The following is a 17,287-nucleotide window of genomic DNA, read 5'->3' as shown; positions in this document are numbered from 1 at the left end:
GATTTAGTTTTCTTACATACTAAGAAATCCTGAAGTAGGCAGTAGGATTGGTTCAGCTGCTAGGCACTGCTATAAGAGACCCCCAGCTTGTTTTGTCTTTCTTTTTCAGCTTTATTGGTTGCCTTTTTAATCCTCATGCTTATTGACTTATGGTCATAGATGGTTGCTGCAGCAGTAGACATCGTGTTTACATCTCTCCCTGGATAAGGAAGACAAATGTTTTCCCAGAACCAACCCCCGTTCCACTCCCAAAGCAGACTTCTAAGTATATGTCATTGACTTTAACTGTGTCATCTGTCCACCTTTCTTGGAAAGTTCAAAAGTGGCTTTTTCGCTGGATCCATTACTACCCTGAAAAAAGAAAAATGCTGGAAAAGAGAAATAGAATATGATAAGCAATTAACAATGTCTGCCACATAGAACCACCATAAACTATGGAATTTAAATATAATTGGTAATTAAAGTTTATTTGCTTGGAAAAACTTTATTATTTCCCAGTAACTTCAAATAAAAGAGATTTTAATGGTAAATAGAGGGGTATTGTTATCTGGTGTAGGTGAGGTATTGTTATCTGGTGTAGGTGAGGACTCTCAGTGGTTTACAAATGTTAGGAACAATCCAGTGTCTGGTTAGGAAGATAGCCATTTAGGGGCCAGCCCGGTGGCGCAGCAGTTAAGTTTGCATATTCCCCTTCTCGGTGGCCTGGGGTTTGCAGGTTCGGATCCTGGGTGCGGACATGGCACCACTTGGCACACCGTGCTGTGGTAGGCGTCCCACATGTAAAGTAGAGGAAGATAGGCATGATGTTAGCTCAGGGCCAGGCTTCCCCAGCAAAAAGAGGAGGACTGGCAGTAGTTAGCTCAGGGCTAATCTTCCTCAAAAAAGAAAAGAAAAAAAATATGAAGAAGATAGCCATTTATTTAGAAGTTGCAAAGTTGTGTGTGTCAGTTTACTTTGGTGAATTTTTGAGAGTTAATGTTGTGAGATAAATAAGAAATTAGAAGAGATGTTCCTTAAGTTGCAAAGATCTATATTTATTGCTAATTTGTTTCTTTTTTTTGATTTCCGTAGAATGTTGGCTCAGTTAAGAAACATCAGGGAGATAAATTCAACCCAGTGGTAAGTAGCTTTAATATCTTTTGTTAGAAAGTGTTTGGCTTGTTATCATGCCTTTTTTCTTGGTTGGCTCCTCTTCCTTTATTTCATTAGAATATTTTTATGTCCTCCTTGTTGAGTCTGATTTATGAAGTGGCTCTTACTTATCACAACACTAAAATTCTGATTAGCAGTCTTCATGTTGATCGCTTCCTGTTCAGAACAGGCCAGGCTTTTTCTCTCTTTGGTTACTTCCTTGCAGTATTGTGTAAGGGAGGATCTATTTGGGTGTTGTTACTTATTTATTTCTCTTTCAGATGGTACTTTCCTCCTCTGCCCTCAATAATTAAGGTCCCCCTCTGTTCTTATCAATCAACAGTTTTTGGTTTGCTAAATCAGGGTCCGTTTTTGTATTGGCTTGATGCCCACAGAATTTAATCTGAGGGCTAAACTGCTTTCTTCACAGCCTCTGTCCACAGAGGTTTTCATTTAAGATGTAGACTCTTTTTGTAGCCTCCTACGACTCAGCATCTAATCTTCCTTTTCTGAATTTGTTTTCTCTTCTGAGAAGTCCTACAATTTCTGACCATCTGTCTGCAATATGATCTATTTATGATGAGCACTACAGAAAAGTGTTGTAGATTGTTTTATCTTCATTAGCAATTACTCTGCCCTATAAATTGCCTTATATGTCAAGTGCCCTGCACAGATGATAACATCTAAAATAAATATACTCTTTAATCACATATATTCGGTAATAACATTTCATGTCCTTTATTCTCAGCTAGAAATTTTATTCGCAGATCCATTATGATTTCTGGAAAATGGATTTTTTTAGGCCGTATCTTCCAAATTCTTTGATATTATCATATTATATAATACAAGCTACAGTAGTTATAAGATGAACCAGAATAATAATTTGAGACATTGTACCAGCACTGTCCCGTAGAACTTTCTGCAGTGATAGAAATATTCTGTATCTTCTCATATTCAGTATAATAGCCACTCGCCACCGGTGGCTATCGAACGTTTAAAATGTGGTTAGTGCAACTGAGAAACTAGATTTTTAATTTTATTTGATTTAACTTGAATTTTGCTACACGTCTAGTGGCTACCATACTGGACACATCAGATAGAGCTTTTGCCCTTTGTTCTTAAGTGTCGCCCTAACTCATTGTCAGTTAGTCTTAGACTACTCTCTTGAACAAGAAATTTATATTCATTTTTGGAATCTTTTTTATTATCTCATGAATACAAATATAAGCTAAAATCCACTTTAGCAATTAAATTCTTCTTATTAAATCAATAAAACTGCTTATTCTTATCAGTAAAACACACCTTCATGTAAGCGTAGATTAATCTGTTAAGCATTGAGTAAACTTTCTGGATATTGACAGAGTTTTTCTGGATGTTGACAAAGTTTTAAAAATTTTTATTGAGGTATAATTGACATATAACATTATGTTAGTTTCAGGTTATAACATAATGATTTGATATTTGTATATATTGCGAAATGATCACAGTAAGTCTACTTAACATTTGTCACCATGCATAGTGACAAATTTTTTTGCTTGTGATAAGAACTTTTAAGATCTACTCTCTTAGCAACGTTCAAATGTGCAGTACAGTATTATTAACTATAGTCACCATGCTGTAGATTACATTCTCGTGAGACAAAGATTTGATGTTTGATATCATAGTATATGGGAGTAAGAATTTTTCCTTGACCCTCTTAGGGTCCCTGACTGGGTCTGAAAATTAAACTGACAAAGATTAACAGGAGAAAAGCATATGAATTTATTTAATATAAGTTTTAAGTGACATGCAAGCCTTCATAAGGAAATGAAGACCCAAGGAAACTGTTAAACCTGAGTGTTTTTCTGCTGGGTATGATGAAGAGTGGACAGTCATGTAGAAATACGATAAAGAGTATGAGGTAAGTGTAGTAAACTGGGGGAAATTCAGCAAGACCTGTTGGTTAGGATTCTTCTCCCTTTGTCTTCAGAGATAAGGCTGCTCCTTTCCTCCTGGGATAGGGAGGGCACCTCTCACAGATGATCTGTGCAAGGAGAGAAGAGTGGGGCGGCAGGGAGGAAGGTCAGAGTAACCTTCCTGCTTCTGCTGTTTTCTCAAATTCCTTCAGTGTAAAATATTTAATATGCAAGGGTGCCATATTTTAGAGTGATGGGTCCTGAACTCCATCAGTAGTTTGTTTTTGTAAACCCTAAAGGAGAAGTATGTAGTAAAGACCTATTGATATTTGAATCATTTCGCGAATCTGAGTTCAAGTATATCATTATATATGAAGAAGCAATATGGTGCAGCAAGAGCACAGAATCAGTTTCTTTATGGAAAAATAGGCGTAATAGTACATGCCTTAGGAAGATATATGAGGATGAAAAAATATGCATATAGTTTATCTGAAGATTAGCACAGTGTCTGACATATGGTGATTAAGAATAGTCAGATTTTCATTCTTCATGGAAATAGAACAAAGAATCCAAAAATTCATGTGGGGCCACAAAAGACCCCGAATAGTTAAAGCAATCCTGAGAAAAAAAACAAGGCTGGAGGCATCACAATCCCAGACTTCAAAATATACTACAAAGCTAAAGTAATCAAAACAGCATGATACTGGTACAAAAAGAGACACACAAATCAGTGGAACAGAATTGAAAGCCCAGAAATAAAACCACACAGATCTACAGACAGCTAATCTCTGACAAGGGAGCAAAAAGAACATAAAATGGAGAAAGGAAAGTCTTCAATAATGGTGTGGGGAAAACTGGACAGCCATGTGCAAAAGAGTGAAAGAAGAACATTATTTTTCACCATACACAAAAATTAACTCAAAATTGATCAAAGACTTGAAGGTAAGACCTGAAACTAAAACTCCTAGAAGAAAATATAGGCAGTACACTCTGACATCGGTCTAAGAAGGATCTTTTCAAATACCATGTCTACTCAGACAAAGGAAACTAAAGAAAAAATAAACAAGTGAGACTTCCTCAGACTAAAGAGCTTCTGCAGGACAAAGGACACCAGGATCAAAACCAAAAGACAACCCACCAACTGGGAGAAAATATTATGCACAAGGGGTTAATCTCCAAAATATATAAAGAACTCACACAACTCAACAGCAAAAAATCCAAGAACCTGATCAAAAAATGGGCAAGGGGTATGAACAGACATTTTTCCAAAAATGATATACAGATGGCCAATAGGCACACAAAAAGATGTTCAGCATCACTAATCATCAGGGAAATGCAAATCAAAACTACACTAAGAAATCACCTTACGCCTATTAGAATGGCTTTAATCACCAAGACAAAAGATAACACATATTGCAGAGTATGTGGAGAAAAGGGAATGCTCATACTCTGCTGGTGGGAATGCAAGCTGGTGCAGCCACTGTGGAAAACAGTATAGAGATTTCCAAAAAAATAAAAATAGAAATATCATAGGACCCAGCTATCCCACTACTGGATATTTATCCAAAGAACTTGAAAGCAACAATTCAAAGAGACTTATGCTCCCCTATGTTCATTGCAGCATTATTCACAATAGTCAAGAAGTGGAAGCAACCCAAGTGCCCATCGACTGATGACTGGATAAAGAAGATGTGGTATATTTATATACAGTGGAATACTAATCAGCCGTAAAAAAAGACAAAATTATCCCATTCTCGACAACATGGATGGACCTTCAGGGTATTATGTTAAGCAAAATAAGCCAGACAGAGAAAGATAAAAACCATATGATTTCACTCATATGTGCAAGATAAATTAACACATGGACAAAGAAAACAGTTTAGCGGTTACCAAGGGGAATAGGGTTGGGGGTGGGCATAAGGGGTAAAGGGGTACATTTATATGGTGACTGACAAATAATAACATACAACTGAAATTTCACAATGTTATAAACTGTGATGACCTCAATAAAACTAAAACAAACAAACAAAAAGAATAGTCAGATTTTTGGGGCAGCCCTGGTGGCCTAGTGGTTAAATTTGGTGTGCTCTGCTTCCATGGCCTGGATTTGGTTCGTGGATGCAGACCTACACCACTTGTCTGTTAGTGGCTGTGCTGTGGTGGTGGCTCACATATAGAAAGGAAGGTTGGCAACAGGTGTTAGCTCAGGGCAAATTTTCCTCAAAACAAACAAACAAAAAAAGAATAGTCAGATTTTTTAAAAGATTGTGGGAGAAATGCTTATCCGATTTGTTGTCAAACACTTTATAAAATATTATACATATAATTTGAATTAGAAGAGTTGGAAGCAGTGCCTTGCAGAGCCATATTGGAGCCTGAGGCCAAAGAAAAAATTAGTAATGCTGATCCTGTCTTTATTTAAAATTTAGCTGTTTTGTTCATAAATGGATTATTTTTCAGTGATTTTGATTTTTTAAAAACATATTGCATGAAAATCTTTAATTTGATTACTGAATGTTTTGGTTCCTTCTTAGGTTTTGTGCCTGCAGCATTTGCCTCATGGCTTCCACCTAGTCTTGGCTCTGGTTAAAAGTAATTAAATGCTCTAATAGAGTCTTCTTCCCAGGGAAAGAATTTATTATTTTACAAAGAATTGATAACACTAATTAACAGTCATTCTTATTTATTGAAGTGGGCTTTTCTTTGCTAATATAATCTTAGCCTAGTTGGACTTAACCTACCTATGTATATAGTGTTCTTAATAAAATTAACCCTGAGAATATTCACTATTTCAGAATTGAACTTTTCCCCAAGTTAGTTTGAAATAATGAAGTAGGTACTTTATTGAAACAAGTTTATTCTCTAGTTTGTAACCTTAAATAAATATTAAGACCTATAAGATCTTTAGAAAAATTGAAAGGCCAATACTTAATAATTGAAACAAAATATACTTGGCATAGATTGGAATTTTGATGTAGGACAGTCATAGGAAAGCTAAAGGGTGATTATTCTGATGGCTGGTTAGGAAGACCTGAAAATATCTTTGTATTCCCACTTCCTACTCAAAACTGCGCTTAGGCAAGTTCTTAATTAAGAAACAGCTGTTAGTCAGAAATTAAGGAAATATTTTTGTTGTATTAGAGTTTTTCTTGTTGAGGATGAGGAGACTCATAAAGCATAGTTATTATAGAAGCATATAAATAAATGGTTACTTAATCATTTTGTAAAGTACAAAGGTGCTTTGAGTTTAGAAATTCAGTATATATAAACTTTGATAGTAAAGCAATGTTAAATGCATTCCATTGGGTGTGTATAGGGGAGGAGGTCTTTATCTGTGATAATTCAATTGGAATGATTTGTTTTGAAAAATTGTTAGTTATATGTATGTTTTAACTAGGTTTATTTTTATTTGAATATTGCAGTGTCTAAAAATGACTACAAAACGAAGTTTGTTTGTGCGGTTGGTACCATGTCGCTGTCTACGAGGGGAAGAAGAGACTGTCACTACTCTTGATTATTCACACTGCAGTTTGGAACAGGTTCCCAAAGAGATTTTTACTTTTGAGAAAACTTTGGAGGAGCTCTATTTAGATGCTAATCAGATTGAAGAGCTTCCAAAGGTATGTCTTTCAAAAATTGCCTTTGGTTATTTTTGTACCTAGAAATATGGTATTCCCAATGTTGCCATAATGCTGCCTGATATATATGGGCCCATTGTTTCCATTTTTTAATTTAATTTTATCTTAGGGTATGCAGTACAATTCAAATTTTTTTAAAATAGAATTTTTAACCTTTGTCTCTTTGTTAATTGCTTGAATACTTGTGCAAATAACTTAAAATTTTGTATTTAGTTCCAGTTTTGTTATAGCCATTAAGGTAGATAATATGACTACACAGTTTATGCAGTCAATAGATTTAACTAGACAAAGAATTAAAATTAATGTTTTCTTTTTCTAGCTTTCATAGGACATTGATCTACGTTATTGTAATTGAGGATAAATTGTCTTTTTAGTTATCACATCATAGTTTTGTTGTTAAAAAGCTTTTTAGAGGCAGTATTCGGTTTGCTGTATTTCAGTTTGTTTGGAAAAGTTTTGGAGGGCTTAACATTTCTGAAGTGTAGGAACAACTAGAAGGAGAAAGTTGGGTTGTTGCCATGAAACATCTTCTCACATTATCGACTTCTTAGCTAAAATTTTGCAGTGGCTACTTTTTTTCTTAAATCCTAATTCCTCTTTATCCCCTGCTCAATTTCTTTCTTTTAATAGAAAAGCTGTAGTAGCTTTAATTTAACTGTTAAAAATTTTGTCACCCAAATAGCAGTGTTTTCCAGACTGTGGGTGGAGACTCAGTGGTTCATAAAAATCAATTCAATATGTATGGCATTTCCAAAAAATGAACTATGATTTGGACTGGCAGATTTAGTAAATAAGAATATAGGACACCCAGTTAAATTATAATTTTCAGATAAATAATGAATACGTTTTTTGCGTAAGTGTGTTTTATGCAATATATGGGACATACTTTTACCAGAAAATTACTCGTGTATCTGAAATCCAAATTTAATCAGGTATCCCCTATTTTATCTGGCAACCCTAACTAAAATAGAATAGAAAATAGAATTTGTTGCACATATCTGTTGTTACCTGAAATATTTGTTTTAGATTTGTGTGCATATGTGTTTACATACCGGACGGCAATGTTTTGAAAAGGCTTTTCTTTCAGTAACCAGTAGTAAAAACATTTTGAAAGCCAATACCATCCAAGGTTGTCTTAAACAAAATCTGTATATGACTATGGCTAAGATATTAAAGGTTGTGGGTTGCATGTTTGTGAATTAATTGCCTAGGTTGTGATAGGGTGCTTTGTAATTTACTGTTTCTTTATATATTGTTCTTCAGCAAGTAATTTATCTTCCTTAGCTAGTTCTAGAGAGCATGGAAGACTGAGATTAGTTTTTTTCGCTAATCACCACCAGTAGGGTCTCAGTCAGGATTATGTGGAAGAGAGAGTAAGGTTTGCTATCCTAGTGCAATAACTGGATCACTTATCATACCTAACAATCTTCCATTTTTGGAAGAATATTCTTCTTATATGGGACTTACTCAATGCCGTCCTGACAGCAGGGTTTTTTTTCCCTAAAGACTTCACTTTTTTAGAACAGTTTTAGATTCACAGCAAAATTAAGAGGAAGTTATAGAAGTTTCCCTTACACCCACTCTATCCCCACGTATCATACCCTCCACCATTATCAACATCCCCCACCAGAGTGGTACATCTGTTACAACTGATGAACCTATGTTGAAAAATCATAATCACCCAAACACCATAGTTTACATTATGGTTCACTCTTGGCGTTGTACTTTCTGTGGGTTTGGACAAATGTATAATGACACGTATCCATCATTATGGTATCATACAGAGTATTTTCACTGCCCTGAAAGTCTTATGTGCTCTGTACAATTTTTTAGTATGGAACTTAGAAGTGGCCCATTTACCTACTTCTTTTGGTTAAATATATTTTTAGTTCACATTTTATTGTTGTAATTTTAGCATAACCATGTATTTGCTCCCTTATTTATTTTGTCCTCTCAAATCAGAATTCTATATTTTGAGTCCTTTTAAATCACTGTATTTATTTGAATTTAATTTATATCAACTTTCATTCTGGAATAAAGATGCTTGAAATAAAAAGCTCCAAAGTTTACCATATTTAACAGCCACTTATTTTTTACTACCTCAAAAGAGAGTACAACCATATACTTATTCTCACTAAGTGCATTTGCTCAGGCTGTCAGTGTGAGGGTGTAAATGATTCTGAGTAGTTCAGTGGTATTCAGATCTATAACAGCCTAAAACAATAGGAGATCTTTCCTGGTATTTGTGTAGGTATAACTCATTCAGTTTTAATAACACTAATATTTATTTGTGTAAAAGTTAATAAATGAAATATTTAAGGAAACTGAAGAAATAACCAGAATCTTTTCCTACCTTCTTTCAATAGCAACTTTTTAACTGTCAGTCTCTACACAAACTGAGTTTGCCAGACAATGATTTAACAACATTACCAGCATCTATTGCGAATCTCATTAATCTCAGGGAACTGGATGTGAGCAAGAATGGTAAGATTTTTCTCCCACTAAATTTTTGTACTTGGGAACATGTTATATTATTAAGATTTCTATTGTGTTTTAATAAATAAAAATATAAAATTAAAAATTCAGATTGTAATATATTATGTTAGCTTTCATATATATATAATTTATATATAAATAATCTATAAGAGCCTAAAACAAGGTGGAGAATAAATATAAAAAGTTTTAAATGACCCTTTAATTAAAATTCTGTGGATACATGTATATACATATTTGTATGTCCTTAAATTTGTGTGTTTATATATATTTACTGCACTGTTGTTTGTAATGATGAGAAACTAGTAACTGTAATGTCCATTATTGATTACACAATTTGATATATCTTTAAGAGTGGAATATAATGTAGCTCCATCAATACTGACATGAAATATTTACAGTGTAGTGTTAAAGGTAAAAAAAAGAAAAGTTTAACATTATGAATGAATTGAACATCAACAAATGTTTATTGAGAGACCACTCTGTGCCAAGTAGTTTATTAGGAGCTAGGATTACAATTAATGATGAAAAGTAAAAGGACATGGTCACTGTTCCCCTGGGGCATATAGTCTTGGTTTAGTTTCATATGCGTTGCAGAAAGTATGGACGATATATTCCAAAATGTTAAGTGCTTATCTTAGAGGGAGAGATACTTGAAAATTTTAGAATGAGCATATATTTCTTTTATAATTATAAAAAAAAGAGAAAAAAATCACAGGAGGATAAATTTTAAATGCTTTGCCCAAAGATAGGACTTCAGCAAACGCTAAAAACTAAGTCATATTCAGGTAATTCTTTACAACATTTGGAAAAAATCTTTATAAACAAGTGCCCAAAAGTTAGTGCAGTAGCACCAGCAATAACTAGTAATCATATTTCATGGCCGTTAGTTCCAAGGTTACTTTTTGTCTTGATGGTATGAGTATCCAGCAGTAGTTGTCCTGTCTTATCAGTTCTCCTAAATTTCAGGACTTATTATGAAAGCCACTTTAGGACTGATAAAAAGAATCATCCTGTTTTCACAGTTAGCAATTAACTTTGGCAAATGAATTAGCTACTGTGTCTACCCATCTCCATCTCCCAAAAAAGGAACTTTAAAATAAAATAAATATATGAATTTATTGCATGCCTTCATTTACTACACCCCAGTTATCCATTTTGGACAATCTATAGCAAACAATTAAATTGTATCCTTTATAGGAAATGATCAATTTAACACTTTCATTTTAAGTTGTAAATCCTTTTTAAGGGTTTATAATATATTTATATTCACTCTAAGTTCAGGTGAAGTTTATAGTGGTTAGTGGCTTACTGGGTTTCAGTTGTCAATAGCCAATAAATTTTAGGTTTAAAGCTAGTATTTTTTTTAACCTTTTGTTATTGAGTCATTTAACTTTAGGTTTAAAATTTTTCTGTTATATATAGGGGGGCAGTCCTGGTGGCCTATGGTTGAGTTCACTGCGCTCCACTTTGGTGGCCTGGGTTTGCTTCCTGGGCGTGGACCTTCACTGCTCTGTTAGCAGCCATGCTTTGCTGGTGGCCCACATACTAAGAAATAGAGGAAGATTGGCACAGATGTTAGCTCAAGGGTGAATTTTCCTCAGCAAAGAAAAAAGAAATTTCTGTTATAGATGGAAAATTTGTTTTATTATTATTTTTTTTTATGAAGAGGATTAGCCCTGAGCTAACTTCCACTGCCAATCCTACTCTTTTTGCTAAGGAATATTGGCCCTGAGCTAACATCTGTGCCCTTCTTCCTCTACTTTATATGTGGGACGCCTGCCACAGCATGGCTTGATAAGCCGTGTATAGGTCCATGCCCGGGATCCGAACTGGCAAACCCTGGGCTGCCGAAGTGGAGCGGATGAACTTAAACTCTATGCCATTGGGCCGGCCCCCAAAATTTGTTTTTTAAATAAAAAATTTTAAATTTGATTATTATTTAGATTGGATTCCTTTATAATGATATCCTGCTTTTTTTCCAACTTATTTTAAAAATTTCATCCTCAGATTAAAAACCCACATAAGAACTGACAGAATACCCATGGATCACCCATTGTTAGCATTTTGCCACATTTGCTTTATTTCTCTTCTTGAATTTATATATCTTCAGGAAAAAGATACACATTGTTGCTTATATAAAATGTCTTTTTGCTAATAAACCTAATTAAATTTTAGGTTGCAGACATGAACTTCACCTTTAAATAGAACAAGGAAATCCTTATACATAACCACAATATCACTGTCGCTGTCAAGAAATTTGACATTTTCACTGGTGCCTAATAATACCCCGTTTAGCTATTTGCAGCCCTGCCCCACCTGCCTGCAAGTTAAAGATCACATATAACATTCAGTTATGTCTCTTTGATCTTTTAAAATCAGGAACACTTTGCCCATCTTTTTGTGTTTTTCATGACATTGCCATTTTTGAAGAGTTCAAGTCAGTTGGTTTTTCATTTGTGTGACTTCTACCCTTATGATTTTATTCAGGTTAAATAGGTTTCCTCACCTTGAAAGTTCTCTTTAAGGGCAGTTTGAAATTTGTTTCCATTCCTGGTGCTTAATATAGTGTCAGGTGTTGCTTGATAAATTTCAAAATAGATGAATTTAATCTATTATCATTGTAGCTCTACATATGCTGACAGTTAAGTCAACTCCATTGTGTTATAGAATTTTAGAATTGTTGTGACATTAGAAGTCATTAAGTGTAACCTTCCATCCCAAAGGGATATCTTTTCTACTTTTTGGTTCTTTTTAAACGGGAGATGTTAAGGTGTGAGGAAACAGACCTGAAATAGTCTGGGAATTATTGATAGTATTGTACCTGGGAAAGGCAAGTAAAGTATGCTACCAGTCTTCATGGTATGAAAATATTACTTGGCTAAATAAGGAAGATGCTTGCGTATAACCTCCTGAAAATGCATTAATCCCAGATTTGTTACTCTAAATTGAGGATGGTGCATTTATGGCCCTGTAGCATCGTTAAATGATTATCTTACACTTCCATGTAACTTGTTAAAGAATAATGTGTGTGCGTTACAACAACCTATTGGACTGTAGTGTTTTTCTTTTTTCATTCTAGTTTTAGGAATTCCTTGTCGCTTATATTGAAAACCTGCTTTATATGATTCTGTCAGCTTGTGAGTGTTTTTAAAGAGTTGGAGATAATTTCTATATGATCAAAAGATTTACGATAAGCACTGAAATATTCTGTCCAGAAAGAGAATGGCATTAGTTATTGCTGCCAGTAAGACTTTACAATTTATTTTGACTAAAAATTAAATTGATTTACTATTCTTTTCATCTCTTTCTGCGTAATTTCACATAGAAAGGACCACATCTATTTTTTAAATGGCAGAAGCAGTCCCTTGCCTTTTACTTATTTCCTTGTTTTTTTCTCCTTTTAAACTGATGTGTAAATGAAACAGCATTTCACTGATGGTAAACAAAGCTAGCTGAGGAGAGACAAGAAGCTATGACAGTGTTAGAATCATTATCTTGACTAATAAGAACTCTACTAACTCTAATTGCGAATCTTGAATATTCATCATTATAACTGATATAATTAACTTATTTTACTTTTGGACAGCTGAGATTATTTGATTATTTCAATTAACCTGGAATATTTAATCCTAAAGTGTATGCTTTTACAAGTCTATATTATTGAAAACATACGCATACTATAGGTTGATGTTGGTTATGAGAAACATGAATTTTGTTAGTTGCAAGTTTGATTAAGTAGTAACTTGCTTAAAAGAAAGATTAGCACACTAAACAAAAGTAGTGTTTATCAGATTTTGAAATTATTAAAATTTTATTTAGTATTGAGATGGCCACTGTTATAGATAGATGAGAGTTTCATCTTATATTCTGAGTGAGAAAATTGAATTACCCCTACATTTTTCCTCTGTGATAACATCTAATCATGTTAAATCTTGAATAAGATGCTGTAATCATATCTAAGCCACTAGTGTTTTCTCGTTTTATGTGTTTGTATCAGTTTAATCTAATAATATTCTAGTATATTTTAATCTGCCAGATACTGTTTTCATATTCGTTAGCAGTATGCCCTGCTTGGAAAGAGGCAAGAAACATTGTGGCATATTTATTAGTATTTCAGCAAGCTGTATTTATTTAAAAGCATTTGTTTTAGGATTTTTGCTTTTAGATCTTCTTAGTTTGTGATCTTTTACGTAGTTCTTCCAGTTTTTTTTAAAACTGTCAGGCAATATGATTTAGTGACTGAAACCTTATTTAAGAATAAGAAGAATGGGACTCTAATCATTGCTTCTCTGTTTATTGGTCCTGTTGTTAAATTGGGGGATTAATCTAATTCTCAATTAACCTATATATAATATTATCAATATTAACCCTTCCCTGCCTTCCTCATGAGACTGCCAACCACATTATCGACCACTCTGTGTATAGGAGGTATATAAATTTAAGGTATTAATATTTGTCTTTATTTTGTAAGGAATTCCTTTTTTTTTTTTATCATTTATAGTCTATGATAAAACTGGAGTGTTAATTTATGAGTTTTAATTTGCTCTTCCTTTTTGTGTCTAAAGTTTTGTTAGGTTTTTAAAGAAATAAAAGGTCACCAAGCTGCTATCCCAAGCCATTGCAAACAGCAGCTGTGTTAGAGAAATTATCATCTGTTCTGTTCAAATGGCCTATCTTCTTGAGAAGACTAACAGGGATGATGCTTAAAACATTCTGCTAAAGTGCTTGATAGGCAAAGCTAGTGCATAGGGGAGATTAAAAAAAAAAAGACTGTCTAGTTGTTAATTCTTCTGTATGAGCACGCTGAAGAAAAAGCCAGAAATTATAAGGCAGAAAAACCAGAAAGAGTAGCTCAGATCCTTCTATCTGATATGCGAATACTAGGGAGGTTAAATAAGGCCCTTCTTTTTAATTGAGTCAAAAAGCTAGGAAGAATGAATTGAAAGTTTGTGGTCAAAACAGAAAGCAGTTCATTGAACCTGAGAAAATCTGATGATTGGGGACAAACTGCTGGAAAAGGTTCTTTAAGCTCAAAGAAGTTACACTGAGGGGCCAGCCCTGTGGCCTAGTGGTTAGGTTCGGTGCGCTCTACTTCAGTGTCCCGGGTTCGGTTCCCAGGCGTGGACCTACACCGCTCATTGGTGACCATGCTGTGGCGGCAACCCACCTACAAAACAGAGGAAGATTGGCACAGATGTTAGCTCAGGGCGAATCTTCTTCAGCAAAAAAAGTTACACTGATTATGAGGGAAATTACAGATTGCTGGGGAAGTCACTGTATTTTTATTGTTTTAAAATTTCTAAAATTGCTGATTTGCTTAATAGTTAATGTTTAAGTTCAGCTGTTTTAATAAATCAGTTTATTTAAGGTAATGAAAGAAGAAAAGCCATGTGTTAAACCATTCTGGAACTTAAAAATTTATATTTACACTGGTGATCATTAGTCACTGGCAGGTGTGTTAATAATGTAGATTGTAACTGAGGTGTGTACTCATCGTGCCTTGCCATGGGCCTTACCATGAATTGTGTTATAACTGGTCCAAATCATACATCTATTAGCCCCAGACTAATGCAGTCATTTGCGTTTGCAATTCCTGGCTTAGACTGTTTTAATTGGAACTGTGTTATTTATTACCATAGCCTTTAAAGTGCACAAACAGTAACTTATATTTTACAGTTAGGACATTGGAGTTTTGATGCCCTCCAGGCAGAGATCACCAGGAACTCACCTATAGTTGAACAATTAGGGTTTCTTACTTGATGTTGTGAGCGAAAACCCATCCCATGGGGATTGAAGGGGTGTCTCAGAGGGTGGTAAAAAAAAAAAAAAGACACTATAGGATTTGAGCTTTTGTTTGGTGATTTTGGGGAGAGTTTAAGAATATGAGGGTTTAGGGGCTGGCCCCGTGGCTGAGTGGTTAAGTTCACGTGCTCTGCTTCGGCGGCCCAGGGTTTCACCGGTTCAGATCCTAGGCATGGACATGGCACCGCTCGTCAGGTCACGTTGAGGCAGCATCCCACATGCCACAACTAGAAGGACCCACAACTAAAATGTATACAACTATGTACTGGGGGGATTTGGGGAGAAAAAGTAATAGGAGGGTTTGCTGTCGATGGGATGCTGTCAAGAAGTAAGGGCAATTCTGTTATTGGGAATCTTAATAAATCTTATCTGTAGAGAAGGGCAGATCAGAGTGAGGCTTAAACTATAATCGGTAAAGAAGCAGCAGTCACTTATTACTGGGAGAAGGGGTTGTTTGGTGTTTTGTAGCTTGGACAATGTTCATATTTTGTCTTTGTTCAGATATGATTACAAATTTGCTTTTTATCTTGATCTGTGATGGTCAAAGAATGGCCTGGTCTGATGTTGATATTCTGCAAAATCATTTAGTTCAACAGGAAAATACCAAGGCCTCCCTTTAAATGCCAGGCAGCTAGTTCATGGTTAGACCAAGGACTAGCTGATAGTATCAGGCCAACTCGTGTATATCAGGAGGTATTCTATCTCAGTAGCAAAGAGAGAGTTATTCTGTAATTAAACAACAATGAAATGAAGAGGATAGCCAGGTTTTGAAATATTGAATCTAGTGCTTCATTTTATTAAGTGAACAACAGAGTCAAATTCTTATAGAAAGAGGATAGGACAAAGAAGGAGTGCTATTGTAGTCAAGTGAGAATGAAAAAGAACAGATAGTTGAAATTGTTAGAGAATTAAGAAGTATCTCATGATAGTATTCAAGTTCTGCATATTTTACATATATGGAAAAATGAGCCATCTTTGGAAACTAGCTAACATAGCATTGAGGGTAGGCCTTGTTTAGAAAGTGACTTGAGCAAGGACTTGAGGAAGTTAGCCATGTAGGTATCTGAGGGAAGAATGTACCAGAAAGAGGCAACATCCAGTGTAAAGTTTATAAGGTGAGAGTGAGAAACAGAAGGCCTGGGTATCTAAAACATAGTGAGCAAGATGAGAGAGTAGTAGAGAGAGAGGTAGGGGATTTGGAGCAGCAGATAACGTAGACCCATGTACGCATGTGTATGTACTTGATATTTACTCTCAGTGATATGGAGTTATTTGGAAAGTTTTGAGCAGAGCATTCAGAGCATGATATCCGATTTGTATTTTAAAGGTTTACTGTGGTTATGTGTAGAAACACTCTGGGTACAAGGGTGAAAAGCGACCAGTTTAGATGCTGTTTCAGTCGTCTGTGGTGATAGTGGTGGAAGTAGTGAGATGTGGACAATCTCTAGATATACTTAAATGTCGAGTCAGTGAGATTTCCTGATGGATTAGATGTGGGATGTGAGATAAGAGTCAAGGCTGACCATAGTGGTATTGGTCTATGCAAGTGGAAGAACAGAGTTGCTGTCAGCCAAGATGGGGCCTTCTTATGGAAGTTGTAATTTTTAATGGAAAAAAATCAAGAGCTTGCTTTTGGACGTGTTACATTTAAGGTAAGGTATCTAGTTTTTCATAGGGGGTCTGGAGTTCAGTCAAGAGGAAAGTGTGCTAGCTGTACATGTTTTGGACTTGCCAGCATATAAAGCCTGAGATTAGATACAGTCACCAAGGCCATGAGTGTGAAATAAAAAAGATGCCCAAAGAATGAGCCCTGATAGTAACCTAACATTAAGAGATCTGGAAAAACAGGAGTAATGTACAAAAGATGCTAAGAAGGAACACTAGTGCGGAAGGAAGGAAACCCAAAGAATGAAAATATTTGTTTTCCTTGCATTTTACCTTCTCAAGGAAAGGGAACCATGTCTTAGTATCTGCAGTCCTGTGTCTGACTCTATGTGTAGTTGGTACTTATTTGCTGAATAATATAAAGGATAGGTAATTTCAGTTTGGGACGTGTTTTGTTTGAGGTACCTTAACAATACCTGAAGGACATTTGAAAATTCTTATTTGGAGTTAAGGAGCAGGAGGGAACCGGAGATACATATTTGGAACCTAGACATATATATGGTAGGAACTGAAGTCACAGTAAATACATTGCTAGCAATTTGTAAAAGCAGAAAACTGGTAAGTGTTTCAAAACTACTTGCTAAGGGAAAAATTATTACTATGTACCTGAAGCTATAGATGAGCTATAGAAAGAATTGCTAATTTCACATGTATTGATGG

The 17,287-nt window shown here is 35.0% G+C and overlaps 1 protein-coding gene across 13 annotated transcripts in view; it reads left to right on the top strand.

Annotated features, from left to right (window-relative positions):
* Positions 1 to 17,287, top strand: part of ERBIN (erbb2 interacting protein) — a 135,490-nt gene that overhangs the window by 45,366 nt on the left and 72,837 nt on the right. For all 13 annotated transcript variants that reach the window (XM_008540262.2, XM_008540261.2, XM_008540259.2 and 10 more), the window contains 3 exons: positions 1,072 to 1,119; positions 6,449 to 6,646; positions 9,031 to 9,148. In XM_008540262.2, coding sequence (XP_008538484.1) covers positions 6,458 to 6,646; positions 9,031 to 9,148 — 307 coding nt within the window. In that variant the 5' untranslated portion in view covers positions 1,072 to 1,119; positions 6,449 to 6,457. The remainder of the gene's footprint in view (positions 1 to 1,071; positions 1,120 to 6,448; positions 6,647 to 9,030; positions 9,149 to 17,287) is intronic.

The sequence above is a fragment of the Equus przewalskii genome, chromosome 20, assembly GCF_037783145.1.
Source record: "Equus przewalskii isolate Varuska chromosome 20, EquPr2, whole genome shotgun sequence".
Taxonomy (NCBI): Eukaryota; Metazoa; Chordata; class Mammalia; order Perissodactyla; family Equidae; genus Equus; species Equus przewalskii.
Note: the sequence above shows the minus strand (reverse complement) of the source record. Positions and strands in the feature narration are given on the sequence as shown.